Here is an 18,487-nt window from a genome sequence, read left to right on the forward strand (position 1 = left end):
ACACTCGCGGGGGCGGAATTTTCTCCCAAGACTTGGACTGTGGGGCGGGGCCCACTGGGATCTCACTTCCTTTGCCCTGAGGCGCTGAGGACCAAGACGCTCACGTGTTCTCGGTGCCTGGTAACCCGGCGCAACCACCGGTAGGGGGGAGAGCCATGGCATCCGGCGAAAACGAGGGCTCCTATTGGCTGCCAGAGCGGGGCGGAGCCCAGCGGCCTCGGGGGTCCACCAATGGGGCGGGTCAGGGCCGGTTACGTCACGTGACGTAAGACGAGGGAAGGCAGCTGGCTTGGGGGGGCGCTGGGGGCGGGAAAGACTAGTCCCGGGAGCTTTATCTCCTTGGCCCCGGGGCCGGCGGCGCCAGAGTGGGTTGGGGTTTGGTTGCATGTGTACCACCTTCCGCCTAAGTGCGAAGCTACGCTCACTCGCTCGCTGTTCCCTGCCTCCGGAAAAGCTGCTGTTCTCCAGGTGAGGGCCTCCCATCTCATTCCCTGCCTCCCTTTCCTCCCGGCAGCCGGCGGTTTGACCAAGCCCCGTCCGCTGCGCTGGTCCGTGGGATGGGGAGCACCACAGCCCCGGCCCTCCTCTCCACCTCCAGCCTGTGGAGATCCGGCGGCCCGGCAGGAAAGTTCGCTTTGCCCCCGAGCTGGACTAATGGGCGGGGATTTAAGTCCTGGCCACGTGTCGGGACCCCCACCCTGAGGGTCGCCTCGAAGCATCTCGTGACCGACCGCCTATGTTCGCAAGAAGCGCTTTCCTTTCAAAAACGGAAAACCCGGAGCCCAATCCGGGTTTGCCAAAGACCCTTCACCCCCCACGCGCGCCCCCTGACTAGTGGGTAAAAGTCAGGAGGGAGGAGGAGGAGGCCTGTGGGTTTGCACGGGCGCCAGCGGCTTATAAAGGAGTCGCTAGCTCCTTTTTTGTAACCTTTGGTTGTTCTTGGTATTAAATTTTAATCACTGTCGTAGCCGACCTGCTGGTTTTAGGGAACATTTTAAAAGTTATGTGTTAAGTGCATACTGTTGCATTAAGTAAATTTTAGAGATACAAAAAAGGAAAAGGAAAGGAAAGTTAAACCCCTTCTCTAGGAGATCATTTCCTAAGGGCGAAACAGCATGCAAACGAAGTAAAAGAAATGTGTATGATTTAATTAGGAGAGAATCTACTGAGAGAAAGGTACTACCAATTTTAAGGATGTTAGGGATAAGCTTGTAAAAAGCTGTGATTTTAGGTAGTCCCTGAAAAGCATTTAGGGAAACCAGGAGGGATATATCTATGAACGAAAACCCCCAGAAAAAAAAATTCCCTTGGGGAAAGGCTAGGAACGCTTGTATTAAGCAAATATAGGCTTAGTACAGTTGGCAGGCTAATATCGGTCCCGTTTTTTTCCTTTTTTTTTTTTTTTTTTAATGTTCTTTGAAGCTAATGAATACCATAAATTGAAGGAAAGTTAGGGGTTGTTAGTGAATGACTCTTCCATAGTGACTTATCTCTTACCTGGAAATCGGGATGTATTGATTGGGGGATGTGCTAAATGTAAAAAAGTGAAAATTAAAGGACTGCTAAAGGATAAAGTCAGTTATTAAAGGGTGCTCTTGTCCCAGCTTCCAGGCTTATAAAAGGAATATAAGTATACATTGTTTCTAAAAAGAGGAAATATCCAAGGTTTCATTACTTGGATGTGTGTCAAAGGTGAGGTCTTTTGTTTGTGGAAGGAGTGTTTGCCCTAACCAGATAGGAATACCAACTAATTGTCAATACTTGTGTTATGGCTCCTTAACTCTTTCATACCAACTAATTGTCAATACTTGAATTGTGCTCATTAACTCTTTTATTATTTCATAAAGTTAGAGAACTTTACAAGGGCAAATAACTGGGGCTTATTTCACACTAAACTTGAAAAATCTATTAATCCAACAAGTGTTAGGCATCTATATTTACTACACTTTTTCTAGGCTCTGGGGATACAAGTACAAAGAATAGAACAGATGGAGTGTGGCATGTGACAGAGAGAGGCCAGTTTGGCAGAATTGCCGGGTGAGAGAGGGAGTAATGTCCTGTGAGGATGGGAAGGTCATTTGGAATATGAAAACCTCCAGTGGAGAGACCGTCTAGTCAGAAGATGAGAGCAGTTTTTAAGCATCAAGCAACAGAGAAGAATTTAGGATTGGGGGAAAAATAAGATTTTGATCATTAGGAGATAGTTGGTAGCTTTGTAGAGAGCTAGCCAGATTGCAAAGATTTGAGGAATCAGGAAAAGGAAGTAGAGGCAGGGTGTGTTAAGCAACTTTTTCAGAGTTTTGCTGAAGAAAGGAGGCAAGATCAAGGATAGTGGTTTGAGGGACTGGTAGTATCTAGTGAAGAATTTTTTTTTAAGGGGGGGGGAACCTAGGCATATTTGAAGTCTATAGGGACAGAATCATTTGGTAAAGGTTGAAGTTGAGAAGGACAATGAAGATAGCATTTGCTGGAGAAGATGGAAGGAAAGAAGTCCAAGATATAGAGGACAGTTAGGTGGCACAGTGAATAAAGTTCTGATGAGCACCTGGATTCAAATCCAGCTTCAGACACTTATTAGTCCTGTGACCCTATTTGTTTCAGTTTTCTCTGTAGAAAGGATCTGGAGAAGAAAATGGTAAACCACTCAGGCATCTTTGCCAAGAAAATCCCCAAATGGCATCACAAAGAGTTGGACTCAATTGAAACAACATATGTAGAGGGGTTGACTCTGGCCACCTGTGTATGTGGAAGGATTGGCCAGATGATGAAGAGAATGAGAGATGGGAGGAAATGGTTTCAGTTTTCTTAGGAGAAAGTAAGAGACTAAGGCCCTCAGCTGAGAGAGGGAGAGGAGGTATGAGAGAATTGAAGAAGAAAGTTTGGAATAGTTTCTGTGAGGATTGAGAAGGACCCAATTAAAGAGTAATAAAACAAGTGCCTTGCTGAATGCATCAGTTGAGGATGCATTCATCTAGTTCTTTGTGACCCCATTTGGGGTTTTCTTGGCAAAGATACTGAAATTTCCTTCTCCAGCTCATTTTATAGATGTGGAAACTAATACAGACAGGGTTAATTGACTTATCCAGAGTCATGTAGTGTCTAAGGCCAGATTTGAACTCAGGAAGTTGTCTTCCTGACTCTTAAGCCTGGAACATCCTCTTTGTCACCTAATTGCCCCAATTGAATTGGATAACATGAATATATAATACATTCAGCCTTAATGTTTGGGAGACTTTCAGCTAATTTTTTCAATTTAAAAAATTATTTTAAAAAACCATTTCTTGTTTTTTTGGACTTAAAACAAAAAATAGAGCATTTCCATATACAAAGTATAATAAAAGATGATTACACACCATGAATTGCTTTTTTATTTAAAAATATAAATAGCCCATGTTACTCTCAAAGTTGTCTTGCTTGTTATCTGATCCCTCCTCAACTTATTTTCAGTCCTGTCCATTTTCTTTTTAAATTAAGTTTATTTAGTTAATTTAGAATGTTTTTCCATGGTTTACATGATTCCTGTTCTTCCCCTTCCCTCTTCCCACCTTCCTCCCTTAGCCAACAAGCAATTCCACTGGCGTGCATTTTCTTTTAAAAGCTTCAGTAATCCTCTTTTTTTCCCTTTTCTTTGGCAACACCATTGCTAGTTCCCATTCAGTTTATCCGTGCCTCCCCCACCCCCACCCCTTGCTTCCATTGGAAAAAAAAGAAGAAAAAAGACAAATAAGCATAGTTAAGCAAATTACATTGGCCAATATTACCTAACACTTGTTTTATTCTGCTCCTGGTGTGCCACCTCTATAACACGTGGTAAGTAGGTTGCTTAATCTCCCTCCTCTTATTCTATTCAAGGCTTTGTGGCAGGCCCTGGAGATAGACACAAAGACTACATATGGTATAGCTCTGCTCTCTAAGAACTTTCATTTTACTAGGTGGATACCACATGTATGCTATAAGTAAATATTGGTAATCTGAGAAGGAAAAGAAGACTTAATAACAGAGCTTCTAGGACAGCTTCTTGGAGAAGATAACAACTGAGTTGAGATTTGAAAAAAAGATAGGAATCTGAAAGGTAGAGACAGGGAGGAGAATGTAGTATAAGCATTCATAGAAGTGGGAGACGTAGTGTTGAATATGGAGAACACACAGTTCAGTTTAGCTAATGTAGTTTTTGTGGAAGTGAAATAAAACTGGAAATTTAGGTTCGAACCAGGTAGTGGAAGATCTAAGTGCTAGGTAGATCAATAGATAAAATATTTAACAGTTTCTATACACTGGTTCTAAGTACTTACTTAAAACAGCCTCTGTCCCCAAGGATTTTATATTTTTATAGCAGAAGACACTACAGAGAAATTTGAAAGGAGGTGTTGAGGGAGGTGTTGAGTGGTATTGTGGTGTGGAGATGGTTCTGGGCCAATCAGGAGCCAATGGTAGTTATCTAGGAAAGAGAACCCAGGGAGGGATGATAATATTAAATGTAGGGAGGGTAAGGAACTTAAGGACTGAAAAATGTCATTAGTGACTTTAGAATGAGTTTGGTAGAGTGCTGGGAACAGAAGCCAAATTGAAATGAGTTGAGTAGGTGAATGGGTTTTGAGGAAATTTGTTTGTGACAAGAAGAAAGAACGAAGTTAAGGTTTTTTTATTTATGTGAGCCCATTTGTAGACTAGAAGGAAACTATGAGTATGGAGGCAAAGGTTAAAGATGAAAAGAAAGAATAATTTGTGGCAAGAGATTTTGGAGAAGAGAGACCAGCATAAGGCCCACGGGTGGAAGAGTTAGCCTTCAAAAATGGGGGGGGAGGCACCTTTTCCTCTGAGATAGGGAAGAGGAATTGATTAAAATCACAACTTTTAGGGTGTGCAGGAGGGGACTAGAGGGAATTATTTTTTAATTCAGGTAAACTAGGAGTTGAAGTAATCTGCTAAGAGGGAAGGGAGAACTTTTGAATTGAAAAAAATCTAAAAATAGTTTTTTGATGTTGGTTCTAAAGGTTATCCTAAAAGAAGTTGGGGAAAAAATATTTTGAGCTATGGCAGGATTATTGGAATAATAAGTGTAGCTCTTTCCAGAGAAACTACTTGGAAAGTCTTCATCATAAGAATAGTCTTAGGAGACATAAATGTGAGTATGCTGAAGCTAAAGAAAATGAAAAACAAAAATAAAAACTATGGGGGAGATAATGCTGGGAGGTGGAGTCAAATAAAAAAGAGGATAGAGCTGCTCACTTCTTTTCCTTTTGTTTTCTTTGTTAAGGAGAATGAAGGTCCTTGGATTGTAAAAAACAGAACAAAAATAGCTAATTGAAAATCAAAACCCTGACTTATGAGAGAATGCTATCCACGTTCAGAGAAAGAACTGTGGGAGTAGAAACACAAAAGAAAAACAACTGCTTGATCACATGGTTTGAATGGGATATGATTGGAGGTGTAGACTCTTAAGCCAGTGATTCCCAAAGTGGACGCCACCGTCCCCTGGTGGGTGCTGCAGCGATCCAGGGAGGTGGTGATGGCCACAGGTGCATTTATCTTTCCTATTAATTGCTATTAAAATTTAAAAAATTAATTTCAACGGACGCTAAGTAATATTTTTTCTGGAAAGGGGGCGGTAGGCCAGAAAAGTTTGGGAACCACTGCTCTAAGCTATCACTCTATTGCAAATATTAATATAGCAATAGGTCTTGATCAATAACACATGGAAAACTCAGTGGAATTGCTTGTTGGTTATGGGAGGGGGGAAGGAGGGAAGGGAAAGAACATAAATCATGTAACCATGGGAAAATAACCTAAATCAATTAGATAAATAAATAAACTTAATCAATAAATTAATTTTAAAAAGAAAGTCAAAATCCTAAATCATCAGGGAGATAAGAGTACCTAGTGTTCCTTGATTAGTTCAAGTCAGAAGACTTTGGGTGCATTTTCTATCCCAATGTACTGAAAACCAGAGATTTCTCAGCCACTCTTGATCTTTCTTTGTTTAAAAAATGAATTCATTTTTTCAGTTACATGTAGAAACAATTTTTGACAATTTTGTGACTTTTTAGGATTCAGATTTCCTCTCCCTTCTCTTTCCCCATTCTTCCAAGTGGTAAATACTCTCATATAGTTTACTCTAGTGCTTTCATGCATTGCGTATTTCCATATTTCTCATGCTGTGCCAGAAGACACATGTTGCACATACAGTTAAAATCATGAGGAAATGAAGTAGAAGCTGGCATATTTTGATCTACAGTTAGACTCCAACAGTTCCTTCTTTGGCTGTGGGATAGCATTTTTCATCCTGGGTCCCTATCAATGTTGGGATCATGAGGTAGAAGGGGGAAGGAGCTGGGATCTAAAGAGCACAATGCACCACTGAGAGATAGCCCAAATACAGCTATGTGAAGGGGAGTTATCACCAGTCAGAAGTACCAAGAGCTCACAAGGGTATTTCTATTGATAGCCCCTTTTATTTATTTGATTTTTAAAATCTCCCCTTGTAGAATTCATTCGAATGAGAGATTCATTAGATCTCTACTTTCCACCTTTTTTTTTTTTTTAAACACCCATATACCTTCTAGAAGTCTTAGAATCAGTACTCTGTATTGGTTCTTCCTATTTAAGGCCCAGCTTTCTATCCACTGAGCCACCTAGTTGCCCCCTCAATCTTCTTTTTTGAATAATTTCCTTTAGAACTCTTTATTACATAAGTGTGAACTGATAACCATTTTGGAGAGCAATATGGAAACAGGATCAAAGGGCCATAAAACTTTGTCCCAGCAATACTACTATTGGGTCTGTATCCCAAAGAGATCAGAGATAAGAGAAAAGGACCTACCTGTACCAAAATATTTTTAGCAACCCTTTTTGTGGTGGCAAAGGATTAGAAACTGAGGGTTTGTCCATCTCTTGGAGAATGGATGAATAAGTTGTGATATATGGTTATAATGGAAAACTGTTCGGCCATAAAGCATAATGAACAGGTTAAAGTTAAGAAAATCCTGGAAAGAGTTAATAGGAACTGTTACAAAGTGAAGTGAGTAGAACCAGGAGAATAATCAATCAAGATCTTCATAGTGTGCTATTTTTCTTTTACTACCTTGAGGGTGTCACTGTTATCTTATTCCTGCCATGTGACTGTTCCACTTGCTAAAGCTATACATAGCTCTCATCCATACATTTTGTATGGATTTAATGTAATCTCACAGAATTGTATCATCTCTAAAATACTGAACTTTGATACTCTACTCTTTAAGCATAGCCCCTTATCCACATACATTTTTCACTCACTACATCTGCTTTCTAGCTTTTATGTCAATCTGGGGTTCTTTGACCCCTCCTTATCATCCCACTTTGGCTCCATTCCCTACCCAGCTAAGTATGTATGTTAATAATTCACTGTCTTCTAAAACTCTAAGGCTGTTTATCTTCTGTTATTCCTGATTTGTTAATTCTAATCCCCCCACTCCCAACCATCTTATTTCTGTTTCTGGGTTGTGGAATATTGTGTTCAAAGTTTATTAAACTGAGATAATTTCATCCAGGTTTTTTAACCTCAGGTGGACCTTCAATGCTTACAGTCTCCCTTGTTCTTAACTAGTTCTTGATATCCATAATAGCTGTTATTTTATCCCAAAATACATTTCCCTTCCTCTTCCCATAGTCTCTGATGGATGAGTTTTTTCACTGAAGATTGAAGTATTTTAAAAGGGTATTCTTTCATCTTTTCTCCTTGATCCCTCCTGAAAACTTATTAGCATCATATCCTGTTTTTAGTTCCTTCCCTCTAATTGGAGAATAAGGTTCATCTACTCCTTATTGGGGCTAATCTTTTACCTGTATTTCACCAAGATTAGAGCATATTGTTTCTATGTACTTAATAATTTTTGCTTCCTCTGTGGGATAAAATAGAGTCATTTATAAAGTGTGTCTTAATTTTTTAAAGTTAGGAACAGTGGTATAAAGCCTTTGGTCTGCTTCTGCATTTCTGTTCCATTCCATTGGTAAGGAAATAGGATAGAAAGCTCTCTTCCATCATGTTATTTGCAAAACTTTCATCATCATCATCGCCAACATTTATATAGTGCTTACTCTGTGCCAAATACTGTCCTAAGTGGTTTATAGCTATTATCTCATTTGATAACTCTGGGAATTGGGTTCTATTATTTCTGTTTTATAGATGAGGAAATGGAGGCAAACAGAAGTGGAAGTGACTTGCTTAGGTTACATAGCTAGTGTGTAAGATCAGATTTGAACTCATTTTTCACCAGACTCCAAGGCTTTTAGTCTAACCTAACTACCTTGCTGCATAGCTGCCATTATAGTAATAAGCTGATCCTAGAATAATTTTCCCACGTTGATTGCTATTATAAGGTGGTAATTAAAGGTTCTGACTGAACTCTGAGCATTTGGACAAAAGGAAAGCATCTGGATTAGTTAGGAATAGTAATAAAATCCCCCCTAAACATCTATATGTAATTATAATGGGACCTATTCAGTATTTTCTTTGAGGGCCATCAATTTGAAAGTTGTATTTTTCTTTGACATCTTAAACCAAATATTAGTGGATATTAAAGGATCATATGCTTTTCACTTAATATTTTACTGTATGTATTCAACTTTATTAACAGTAGATAATTTTAATTCAGCATGCATTTAGTAAGTACCTAATCTGTGCTGGGTATTGGGCTTACAAAGACAAAAATGAAATAATCCTGACCTCAAGAAACTTGCTTTCTATAGATGAATTACATTCATTTAGATAAGTATACGAAATATATGCTAAATGAGTATCAAGTTACATATGTTTTCTTGTTTGTATTTTTGTGGGAGAGGGGACTGTAGGCACTAACTTGGGAGAATCAGGAAAAGATTCTTATAAGTACTTGAGAAGCTAAGCATTCCAAGAAGTAAGGTGAAGGGAAAGCATTCCAGCCATGGGAGATCATCTGTACAAAGGCATGGAATTGAGAGATATATCCTGTATGGAGGACAAGTAGTCAGGTAGAGTATGTGAAGAGAGTTATTCTCTTAACTTTCCAGTCTTATTCTTCCTGGGAATTGTATTCATATAGCTAAGTATACAAAACACATGCCAAATGAATATAAAGTTATATTTGTGTGTATGTGTTGGGGGGGGGGGGGAGTTTGTTAATTTTTTTGTGGGAAAGGGATCACAGGGAAAGATTTTTGTCTGGACTTTGAGCAAACCTTCACCTGGTTCCATAAACCTGGAAAGATAGGCTGGAGTAAAGTTTTTATTTATTTATTTTTTTTAAACCCTTACCTTTGGTCTTGGAGTCAATACTGTGTATTGGCTCCAAGGAAGAAGAGTGGTAAGGGCTAGGTAATGGGGGTTAAGTGACTTGCCCAGGGTCACACAGCTGGGAAGTGTCTGAGGCCAGATTTGAACCTCCTGTCTCTAGGCCTGGCTCTCAATCTACTGAGCTACCCAGCTGCCCCCTGGAGTAAAGTTTTTAAATGCCAGAGAAACTTGTATTTTAACAGAGATAATGAGGAACCACAGAATTTTCTTGGAGTGGAAGAAATAATAGGATTAGACCTGTGTTTTAGAAATGTCATTTCAGGAGCTATATGAGGGATAGGGAGTTGGAGAAGTGATTTTGTAGAGGTAGAATTGACAAGGACTTGGGTGACTAGAAAGATTATGGTCACTTGACAGAGAAGTTCAGTGTTGAACTAGGGACAAAATAAGTTCTGTTTTAGATCTAGTGAGTTTGAGATGCCGATGGAATGTCCAAGTGGAAATGTGGAACTGGAACTCAGGGGAGAAATGATGGTTAAGCCCCTAGGGAAGGATGAGATCACTGAGAAAACATAGAGAGAGATGAGAAGATGGCCAGGACAAAGCCTAGAATCATACATGAAGAGGCTGCTCAAGTAAAGGACACTGAGGAGCAGTTAGACAGGTAGGAGAGCCAGGTTAATGTCAAATACTATGGGGAGGTCATAAAGGATGACTGAGCAGAACTCATAGGATTTATGTAGCTAGGAAATTATTGGTGACCCTCAAGCAATTTCTCATTTCCTTTTCACCTCAGCTCTTTCAGATCTGACTTCTGCCCTCAGTAGGGGAAGTGTATATAGCGAATAGATTTTTCAAAGGAATTTGGCTCTCAGTGGGAGAAGAGGGATAGCTCTAGGTGTAAAAAACAAAATTAAAATATAAATGATAACTTTAAAATATTATGTTTTTTTAAAGGTTTATTAGTAGTCACTAGAAAATAAAGCCACGTGCCATGCTAGCTTAGGCTGTTTAAACAGCACGCTGTTTCCTGCTGCCATACTCTGATAGGAAGTAAAAAGAGGAAGAGAGACTCCAGCCCCTCAATTTTATCTCCCTGTCTACATCAACATGTAATGAGAAGAAGCCAGTGGGCTCATGGGAAACGTTCCAAGGACCCCAAAATTTCCAATAATACATAGGTGAGAGAATAGTTCCAGTGGAGTTTTTTCTTTTTTTAAAGTTGCTGTGTCAGAAGCTGGACTTGAACTCAAGTGTTCTGACTTCAAGGCCAACTTTCTGTTGCATTGCCCATTTACACAGCTTTACCAATTCTGTTTCTTTTCATCTCCTAGCAGAACAGTAAATCCCTCTGTGTGGTGCTTGAGAGAGGAAACCAAATGGGAAGTTGGTAGGCACATGAGGGGAGCTGTCTTGTCAAGTTGCCTTCCCTTCTGACAGTGCCCTCTATTGATTAATGAAAGTCAGATACACTTTAAGAAGATGCTAGTAGCTGGGCATTAGGGCAGTACAGTTGGTGGCACAAGCTAAATCTTTGCAGAATCCACGTATTCCTAGAGGATTAAGAGAGAAAGGAGAGCATTCTAGACGGGGGCTAGCCATTTGGAGTTAGGAGAGCAAAGCCAAGAAAGAAAAAAAGGATAAATCAAGAAATAGAAATGAGGAAAAATGAGAATAGTTAAGTAGTGAATTAGTAAATGAAATCAGAGGACCTGAAATCAGCAGGAGGAAAAGGAGACTTCCTATACCCAGTATTACATGTTTGGGTTGTGCTCCTTCCCATTTTTGGATTTTGGGAGGGCTTGATTTGGAAAGCTTGAAAGGTCAAATGTCTTACTCCCTTTAATAAAGAGGAAAGAAAGAAAGAATTAAAAGGAAATTGTTGTTAGATTTTGGTACAAGAGAACAGCTGACAATCTCCCTGTCCTCAGGTGAAACATCCCATAATCCAGGTAATTCTATTTGGAAATGACTTATAGTGTTAGGGGCCCCAGGCACTGAGAAGTTATGTGACTTGGGTAGGCCAGCTATCTAGCTATCACTACCTTAGTATGCCTTTTGTTTGATTACCAAGAGTTACAGCAAAGGAAGGTGGAAGGTTTGAGGGAAAATGAGATTTAGGAAATTTCAATGGATCTTTTATTTTAAAAAACAACTCATATCATTTGTCTTAGAATTGATATTATCAATTCCAAAGCAGAAGAGTGGCATCCTGGGCTTAAGTGACTTGCCAAGGCTATACACCTGGGAAGGGTCTAATATCTAATTTGAACCCAAGACCTTCCATCTGTAAGCCTTGCACTGTATCGACTGGGTTGGTCACTTAGGTGCCCCAATGTCAATGGATCTTAAGTATCTATACTGTCTAAAAATTGACTTGCTTTAAAAGTTCCCTATTAAGTACAACATGAAAATTGAGGGAAAGAACATGAACACTTGCTGCTTTTTCAAACTTTTTGGAGTTTGTTGTGGCAACTAGGTGGCACAGTGGATAGATCATTTGACTTAGTGAAGACCAGAATTCAAATCTGTCCTCAGACTCTTATTAGCTATATCTCATGGGGCAAGTCATTTAACTTGTTTGCCTCTGTTTCCTTATCTGTAAAATGGGGATAATAATAGCACCCACCTTCCAGGGTTGTAATGGAGATCAGATGAGATATTTTTCCAGAGTTCTTCCAACACTGACTGATCCCATAATTTTGCCATCTTTCCTGTATTTTCTTATAATTTACAATTTAACTCTTGTACCATTTAACTCTTCATATATTTGATGCCTTGTCTTAAAGACATTATAATTTGGTCACTTGTCTCCCTCTACAATCCAAAAGGCCCCACCCCCATCCCAAGACATCTCTTATTGGTAAATAGCCACTGAAAAAATAGACTTAGAGACCACAACTCCTACCTTATTACTTCATCACAAAGAGGGATGTGTTCTGGCTTGGACCCTGGAGACCTCAGCAAATTATACCACATGGTCAGACCACTATATTTTAAGTGAGTTCAACTTGGCTGGTCAGCCTTCCTTTAATGCTTTTATCCTTAATAAAGACAGAAGATCCCATACTATCTTCATAGCCTGAAGGGAAATTGGAAGTTTGGAGTTTTGACCTTGCAGGGCAATAAAGGGAAAATGATTTCACAACAATATCACAATTTAATACTGATGTTCTACAAATTTTTGGTAGGGCAGTGTTGAATTGAGAGTGCTCAGTAAATTGGTAATTGATTAAAGTAAGGATTATTACATTTAAATGGAAATGAAATTTGTGTAGGAAGATTTGAACCAAACATCCAATTTGTCACCCTTAATCTCTTCCTTGTCATTTGTGTTCTAGTTACTCAACATAATGATGGGGGAAGAGAAACCTTCTGTAAGAAATCGCTGGATTACATCCAAAGAAAAAGATGAGGAAAAGGAAAGTCCACCCAAAGAAGAGGCTCTACACACATCAGAAGAGACTCTTCAGACCCCAGAAAATAGTGAGTAGACTTCTGTTTTCTTGCAATCATAGCTTTGGAATAGGAAGTAAAAAAATTACCTTAGAGCAAGTGTTCTCAGCCTTTATCACCCTGGGTTTCACCCATGAATATTACTTATTGAAAGGCTTAAGTTAGGGATGAAGAGTAAAAAGGGGCAGTACCAAAAACACTTGTAGAATAAATAAATAAAGTGGGGGGAAAAGACTGATTTTGGGAAGGAATAATTGCCAGCTACCATTTCTTCAGAGATTACTCATTTATATCAGTACCATGGATTATTTTTTCTTGTTCTAGGCTTAGATATAAGGAATTTTGTTGAGTTGAGTCAGAATCACGAAGAAAAGGGAGTTGTCAAAATTAGGTTATATATGAGAAATATAAAAAATGGGACTGAGGAATATCTTTCCATGAGCGTAGGGATTAATTCTTTTAAAATGTATTGAATATTTTGTCCTAATATTTTCAGTCTTCATAATTTTCCTGCTGTTGTTGAATCAGTACTTTTTAATGGAGGTAGATTTTTTTTAACAAAGATTTGAAATTAGAACTTTGCTGAATGCTAAGGGGAAACTCTTGAAAGAGATTGGTTTTTGGCATGCAGGTATATATTTTATGCAGAACTGGTTTTCTTCCTAGCTTGTTCAAATTGAATTTTAAATTAGGGCAATTTTGTTTTTATCTCTAGATATTTTTGAAGTTTGTATATTGAGAATATTCTCTAAGATGTCTCTTAATTTATGTGTGGAACCCACACATATGTTTGTGTACATATACAGTCATTCCATAGTGAATTAAGAGAGACACATATACAGAGTTTTTATATTATGCACACACATTTGAGTCTAGATTCATAATAGTTTCTGGAATTTTGGAAAAGGAGAAGAAGAGAAGCCTATTATATGGGTAGGGAGGAAAGTTCTGCTTCTCTTATTGTAGGGTAGGCTGCTTTGTCACAGTGTCTCTGCCAGCCTTCCCCCCCCAAGAGTCCTGGAAGTGTTTCTCTTCATAAAATTCCTCAAATTAAATGTTGCAGGATTTAAAAACAGTTCTTGCAGGGTAACAGGAAATATCTATCTTTTAAATCAACCTCTGTTTCTGGTTTCATCTTACCTTTGTACCTTTATCCCAATATGTTGTAGCAAATACTTCTCCAATGTGTGATTATATAGTATCTTCTACTAGAGAGGGGAAAAGGAAGTCCTCAAGTCTCACGGTTTTAAAGAGATTTATTAAATGCTAGCCTTACCAGTCAACTGGAGATAGAAGTAGCAGACCTTTAAATCTGTGTCTAGAATGGGAAGTTGTGGTGGCACCTCTGGGGATGGCTTTCCTGCTTTCCTTTTTGGTCTAGGAAAAGACCTATTAGAGATGACCTACCTTTTCAGAACTTCCTGGATAGAGGTTGACTGCATAGAGAAAGCATCAAAAGCTTACAGGTTATGCCAGACCCTGTGCTATGTGCTGGAAACACAAATAAAAAGACATTCCCTATGTTCAAAGAGCTTAAAAGATAACATATAGGGGAATACCTTTCCATGTATTCCTTGTTAGTTAAACCAACATGGAGAGAGACAGAGAGAGAGAGAGAGAGAGAGAGAGAGAGTGAGTGTGAGAGTGTGTGAGTGTGTGAGTGTGTGTGTGTGTGTGTGTTAGTCAGTTATAGCTATCCACAGTAGATTTTGGAGGCCCCTACTATAGTAATGTGTTTTTAGGTATAACCACTATATGGTGGTACCTTGATACATGAACACCTTGTGATATGAGCAGTCACGTTTGGGATTTTTTGCTTTAAGTCATGAGTGGATTTGAATCATGAGGTTCTGCTACACTCCACTAGATAGCCTGCCAAGCATTCAGTTTCACAAGTCTTGTCTTGTTTTACTAATTTATTTTTGTCTTTATTGTCAATTTTTTTGCCAAATTTCTTAACTTTGCATCATGGGTCTTGACAACGGAGGAAATGAAGGAGTTACAGCAACATACAGAGGCTTTGCAGGAAATTAGTGGGGAGGAGCCCGAGGTGGATAAGGTAATTAGGAAGGTTAAGGAAATGTTGAGAATTTTGGGGGAAATTAGTTTATTGAAAAGACACACCCAGAAAGAGTTGCAACAGGTTGTGTGTTGGAGCTGTGTAACAAAATGACACTTGTTTCACACATTATTGTGTGTAGAGAGTAAGTTATGTTAAGCGATAGTGCATGAAATGAAAACCTCCGCCAGCATCTTCGCCTGACCTTGAAGGTAAATAACATTTTGTAAGCAAGTTTATTTTTTTGCATTCTTTTTTATTACCTATAAATATAGTTATAAAGTACATTTTCATATTTAAAAGCACATGAAACCAAAAAGTCATGTTTGGGGGTGGGGCAGAACAGATTAGTTGCATTTCTATTCATATAAGTGGGAAAATTCAACTTGACACATCATCAAATTGAGTTACGAGCCTGGCCTTAAACTAATGTGTCAAGGTACCACCGTAAGTCTTTTTTATCATTGGCCTACAAGGAACTAAAGACCATTTTAAAACTGTGAAACTGACTAGAAGTGTCATTAATTTCTGAATTATAATGAAGGGCACCCAAGATAATGGAGTAAAAACAAGGACTTGCTAAGCTCTCTGAAATTTTCCTCTGAACAACATTAAATTAACATCTCAAAATGAGTGGCAGAACCAACTAAAAGTTGAAGTGAAATGCTTTTTCCTACTCAAGACAACTTAGAAGTGCAGGAGGAAATTCTTGTCTTGTCTCACTGAGGTGAGAGTAGAGTGCAGTCCATCACAGGCTATGCCCTGGCAAGCCAACAGCAGGCCTTGGGGGCAGGTGACTTCTGGAACTCTTTAGCTCACAAGCAGTAAGGAAGTTGGACAACTAATTAGAAGGAAATTATAGGGGGGCATTTTCTGGCCCTGGGAGCAAGACAGGCTCTGGGTCACAGTCCAAGTTTGAAAAGGAGCACTAGCATCACAGTTCCAGGTTGGAAAAGAATACTTGTGGTTGTGCACAGACCGGAGCATAGGCTAGGAGAGCAAAGCATTGACCACATTTAAAACCGTGGAAGAACTGAACTTATGGGCCCTAATATTTCCCCTACCCCCCAAGCTAGCAACAACAACAACAACAAAAATGTAAAAACCTTGCATGGTATTCCTTCTATTCCAGGAGTAGAGTCTAACTTTAACAAAAATTTAAAAGGCAAGAAATAGGTTGGGAAAATAAGCAAACTACAACAAAAGAAACTGAATATAAAAAGTTACTATGGTAACAGTGAGATCAAAACACAAACTCAAAAGATAACAATGATAAAATAACATTAAGCAAAGGTTCAAAGAAAAATGTGACTTGGTCTCAAGCCCAAAAAGAATTCCTTGGAAGAGCTTAAGAAAGATTTTCAAAATCAAATAAGAGAGATAAAGGAAAAATTTGGGACAGAAATGAGAGTAATGCAAGAAAATTATGAAAAAAGTCAACAACTTCAATAAAGGAGGCACCCCAAAAAACAAGCAAAGGAAATAACACCTTAAAATAAAGGCTAAATGGTAAAAGACACTGAAAAAAATGTTGAACACCTTAAGAAACAGAGTTGGCTAATGGGAAAATGTGCACAAATTCACTGAAGAGAATAGTTCCTTTGAAAAAAAATCCCTTAAAAAAAGACTCTATGAGACATCAAGAAATAATAAAACAAAATCAAAGGAATGAAAAAAATAGAAGAAAAATATGAAAAACAACTGACACTAGAAAATAGATACAAGGAGAGAGAACATTTAAAATTAATTATTTGGACTAACTGAAAGCCATGATCAAAAAAGAGCCAGGACATCATTTTCTAAGAAATTATCGGGGGTTAAAATTGCCCCAATATCCAAGTAGCAGAGGGTAAAGTAGAAATGGAAAGAATCCATTTAACACTTCCTGAAAGAGATCCAAAATGAAAACTTCCAGGAATATCAATGGCCAAATTTCAGCATTCCTAGGTCAAGGAGAAAATATTGCAAGCAATTAGGAAAAGTCCAAATATTATAGTCATAGGTTAACACAAAATTTAGCAGCTTCTATATTAAAGGATCTGGGGGCTTAAAATATGAGATATTCCAGAGGGCAAAGAACTAGAATCACAACCAAGAATCACCAACCCAGCAAAATTGAGGACAATCCTTCAGGGGAAAAAGTGAATATTTAATGAAATAGAAGTCTTTCAAGCATTCCTGATGAAAAAAACCAGAGCTTAATAGAAATTTTGATATTAAGACTCGAGCCTAAAAAAGCATAAATTGGAAAGAGAAATAAATCATAAGGCACTCAGTAAGGTTAGAAGTAAGAAGACAGCATACACATAGACAGAGGACACAGTTGTGAAATTTCAAGTATAAAGGGATGGTATCCAAAAAAAAAAGAAAATTAAGAGGTTGGAAAAGTAGGATGTACTACAGAAAGGGAGAGGTAGAATTATCTCACACAAAAGAGGCACAAAACAGCTTTTACAGTAGAGGGGAACATGTGTGGTAGTGGCAGGTAACACTTGAATTTTACTCTTATTGGAATTGGCTCTGAGGGAATACCATACACAGTCAGTTGAGCATAGAAATCTATCCTAGATTATAGGGAAGTTGGAGGGGAGGGGCATGGGGAGAGCTCATAGAAGGGAAGGCAGAAAAGTTTTTGTACAAATAAAACCAATGTGGCCAAGATGAGAAAGAAAACAGAAAAGGGCAGGGGGGATTTTACAGTGAATTCCTCTGAAAAAGATCTCATTTCTCAAATATATAGAGAACTGAATCAAGTGTATAAGAATATAAAACATTCTCCAACTGACAAATGGTCAGGGGATATGAACAGGAAGTTTTCAGATGAAGAAATCAAAGCTATCTTTAGGCATATGAAAAAATGGTCTAAATCATTATTAATTAGAGAAATGCAAATTAAAACTCTGTTGAAGTACCACTACACATCTTTAGCCAATATGTCAGAAAGGGAAAATGACAAATGTTGGAGGAGATGTGGGAAAATTGAGACAGTAATGAATGCATTGTTTGAGGACTTGTGGATTGATCTAAACAATTTGGAGATCAAGTTTGAACTATGCCCAAATGGCTATGAAACTATGCATACTCTTTGATCCAGCAATACCATTGCTAGGTTTGTATCCCAAAGAGATTGGGGGAGGGGGAGAGAAAGACATATTTGCACAAAAATATTATAACAATTCTTTTTGGGGTAACAAAGAATTGAAATTGAAGGGCTATGGGGCAGCTGGGTGGCTCAGTGAATTGAGAGCCAGGCCTAGAGAGGGGAAGTTCTAGGTTCAATTCTGGCCTCAGACACTTCCCAGCAATGTAACCTTGGGCAAATCACTTAACCCCCATTGCCTAGCCTTTACCACTCTTCTGCCTTGGAACTAATATACAGTATTGATTCTAAGATGGAAGGTAAGGGTTTAAAAAATAAAAAGAAATTGAAGGGCTGTCATTTGGGGAAATGGCTGTTATGTTATATGATTGTAATGGAATGCTATTGTGTTATAAGAAATGATGAACAGATGCTTTCAGAAAAACCTGAAAGGACTTACATAAAGTGAATCAAAATGAAGTAAGAAGCAGGAGAACATAGTAACAGCAATATTGGAAGGACAATCAACTGTGCATTGGATTTTGGATCTGGAAAGTCATACCTCACACAAAAGAAACTAGCCCAAAAGGGGAAATTATTCTAGATCTAATCCTAATCATGATAAAACTGGTAGAGTGGGTACAGT

The 18,487-nt window shown here is 38.6% G+C and overlaps 1 protein-coding gene across 1 annotated transcript in view; it reads left to right on the plus strand.

Moving 5' to 3' along the window:
• The first annotated feature begins 381 nt into the window (after positions 1–381).
• The window catches only part of SOAT1 (sterol O-acyltransferase 1), an 80,102-nt gene continuing 61,996 nt past the window's right edge, over positions 382–18,487 (plus strand). The window contains exons 1-2 of the mRNA XM_044677090.1: positions 382–468; positions 12,589–12,733. Of these exons, the coding sequence (XP_044533025.1) occupies positions 12,601–12,733 (133 nt within the window). The 5' untranslated portion in view covers positions 382–468; positions 12,589–12,600. The remainder of the gene's footprint in view (positions 469–12,588; positions 12,734–18,487) is intronic.

Source organism: Gracilinanus agilis, chromosome 4, assembly GCF_016433145.1.
Source record: "Gracilinanus agilis isolate LMUSP501 chromosome 4, AgileGrace, whole genome shotgun sequence".
NCBI classification, from domain to species: domain Eukaryota; kingdom Metazoa; phylum Chordata; class Mammalia; order Didelphimorphia; family Didelphidae; genus Gracilinanus; species Gracilinanus agilis.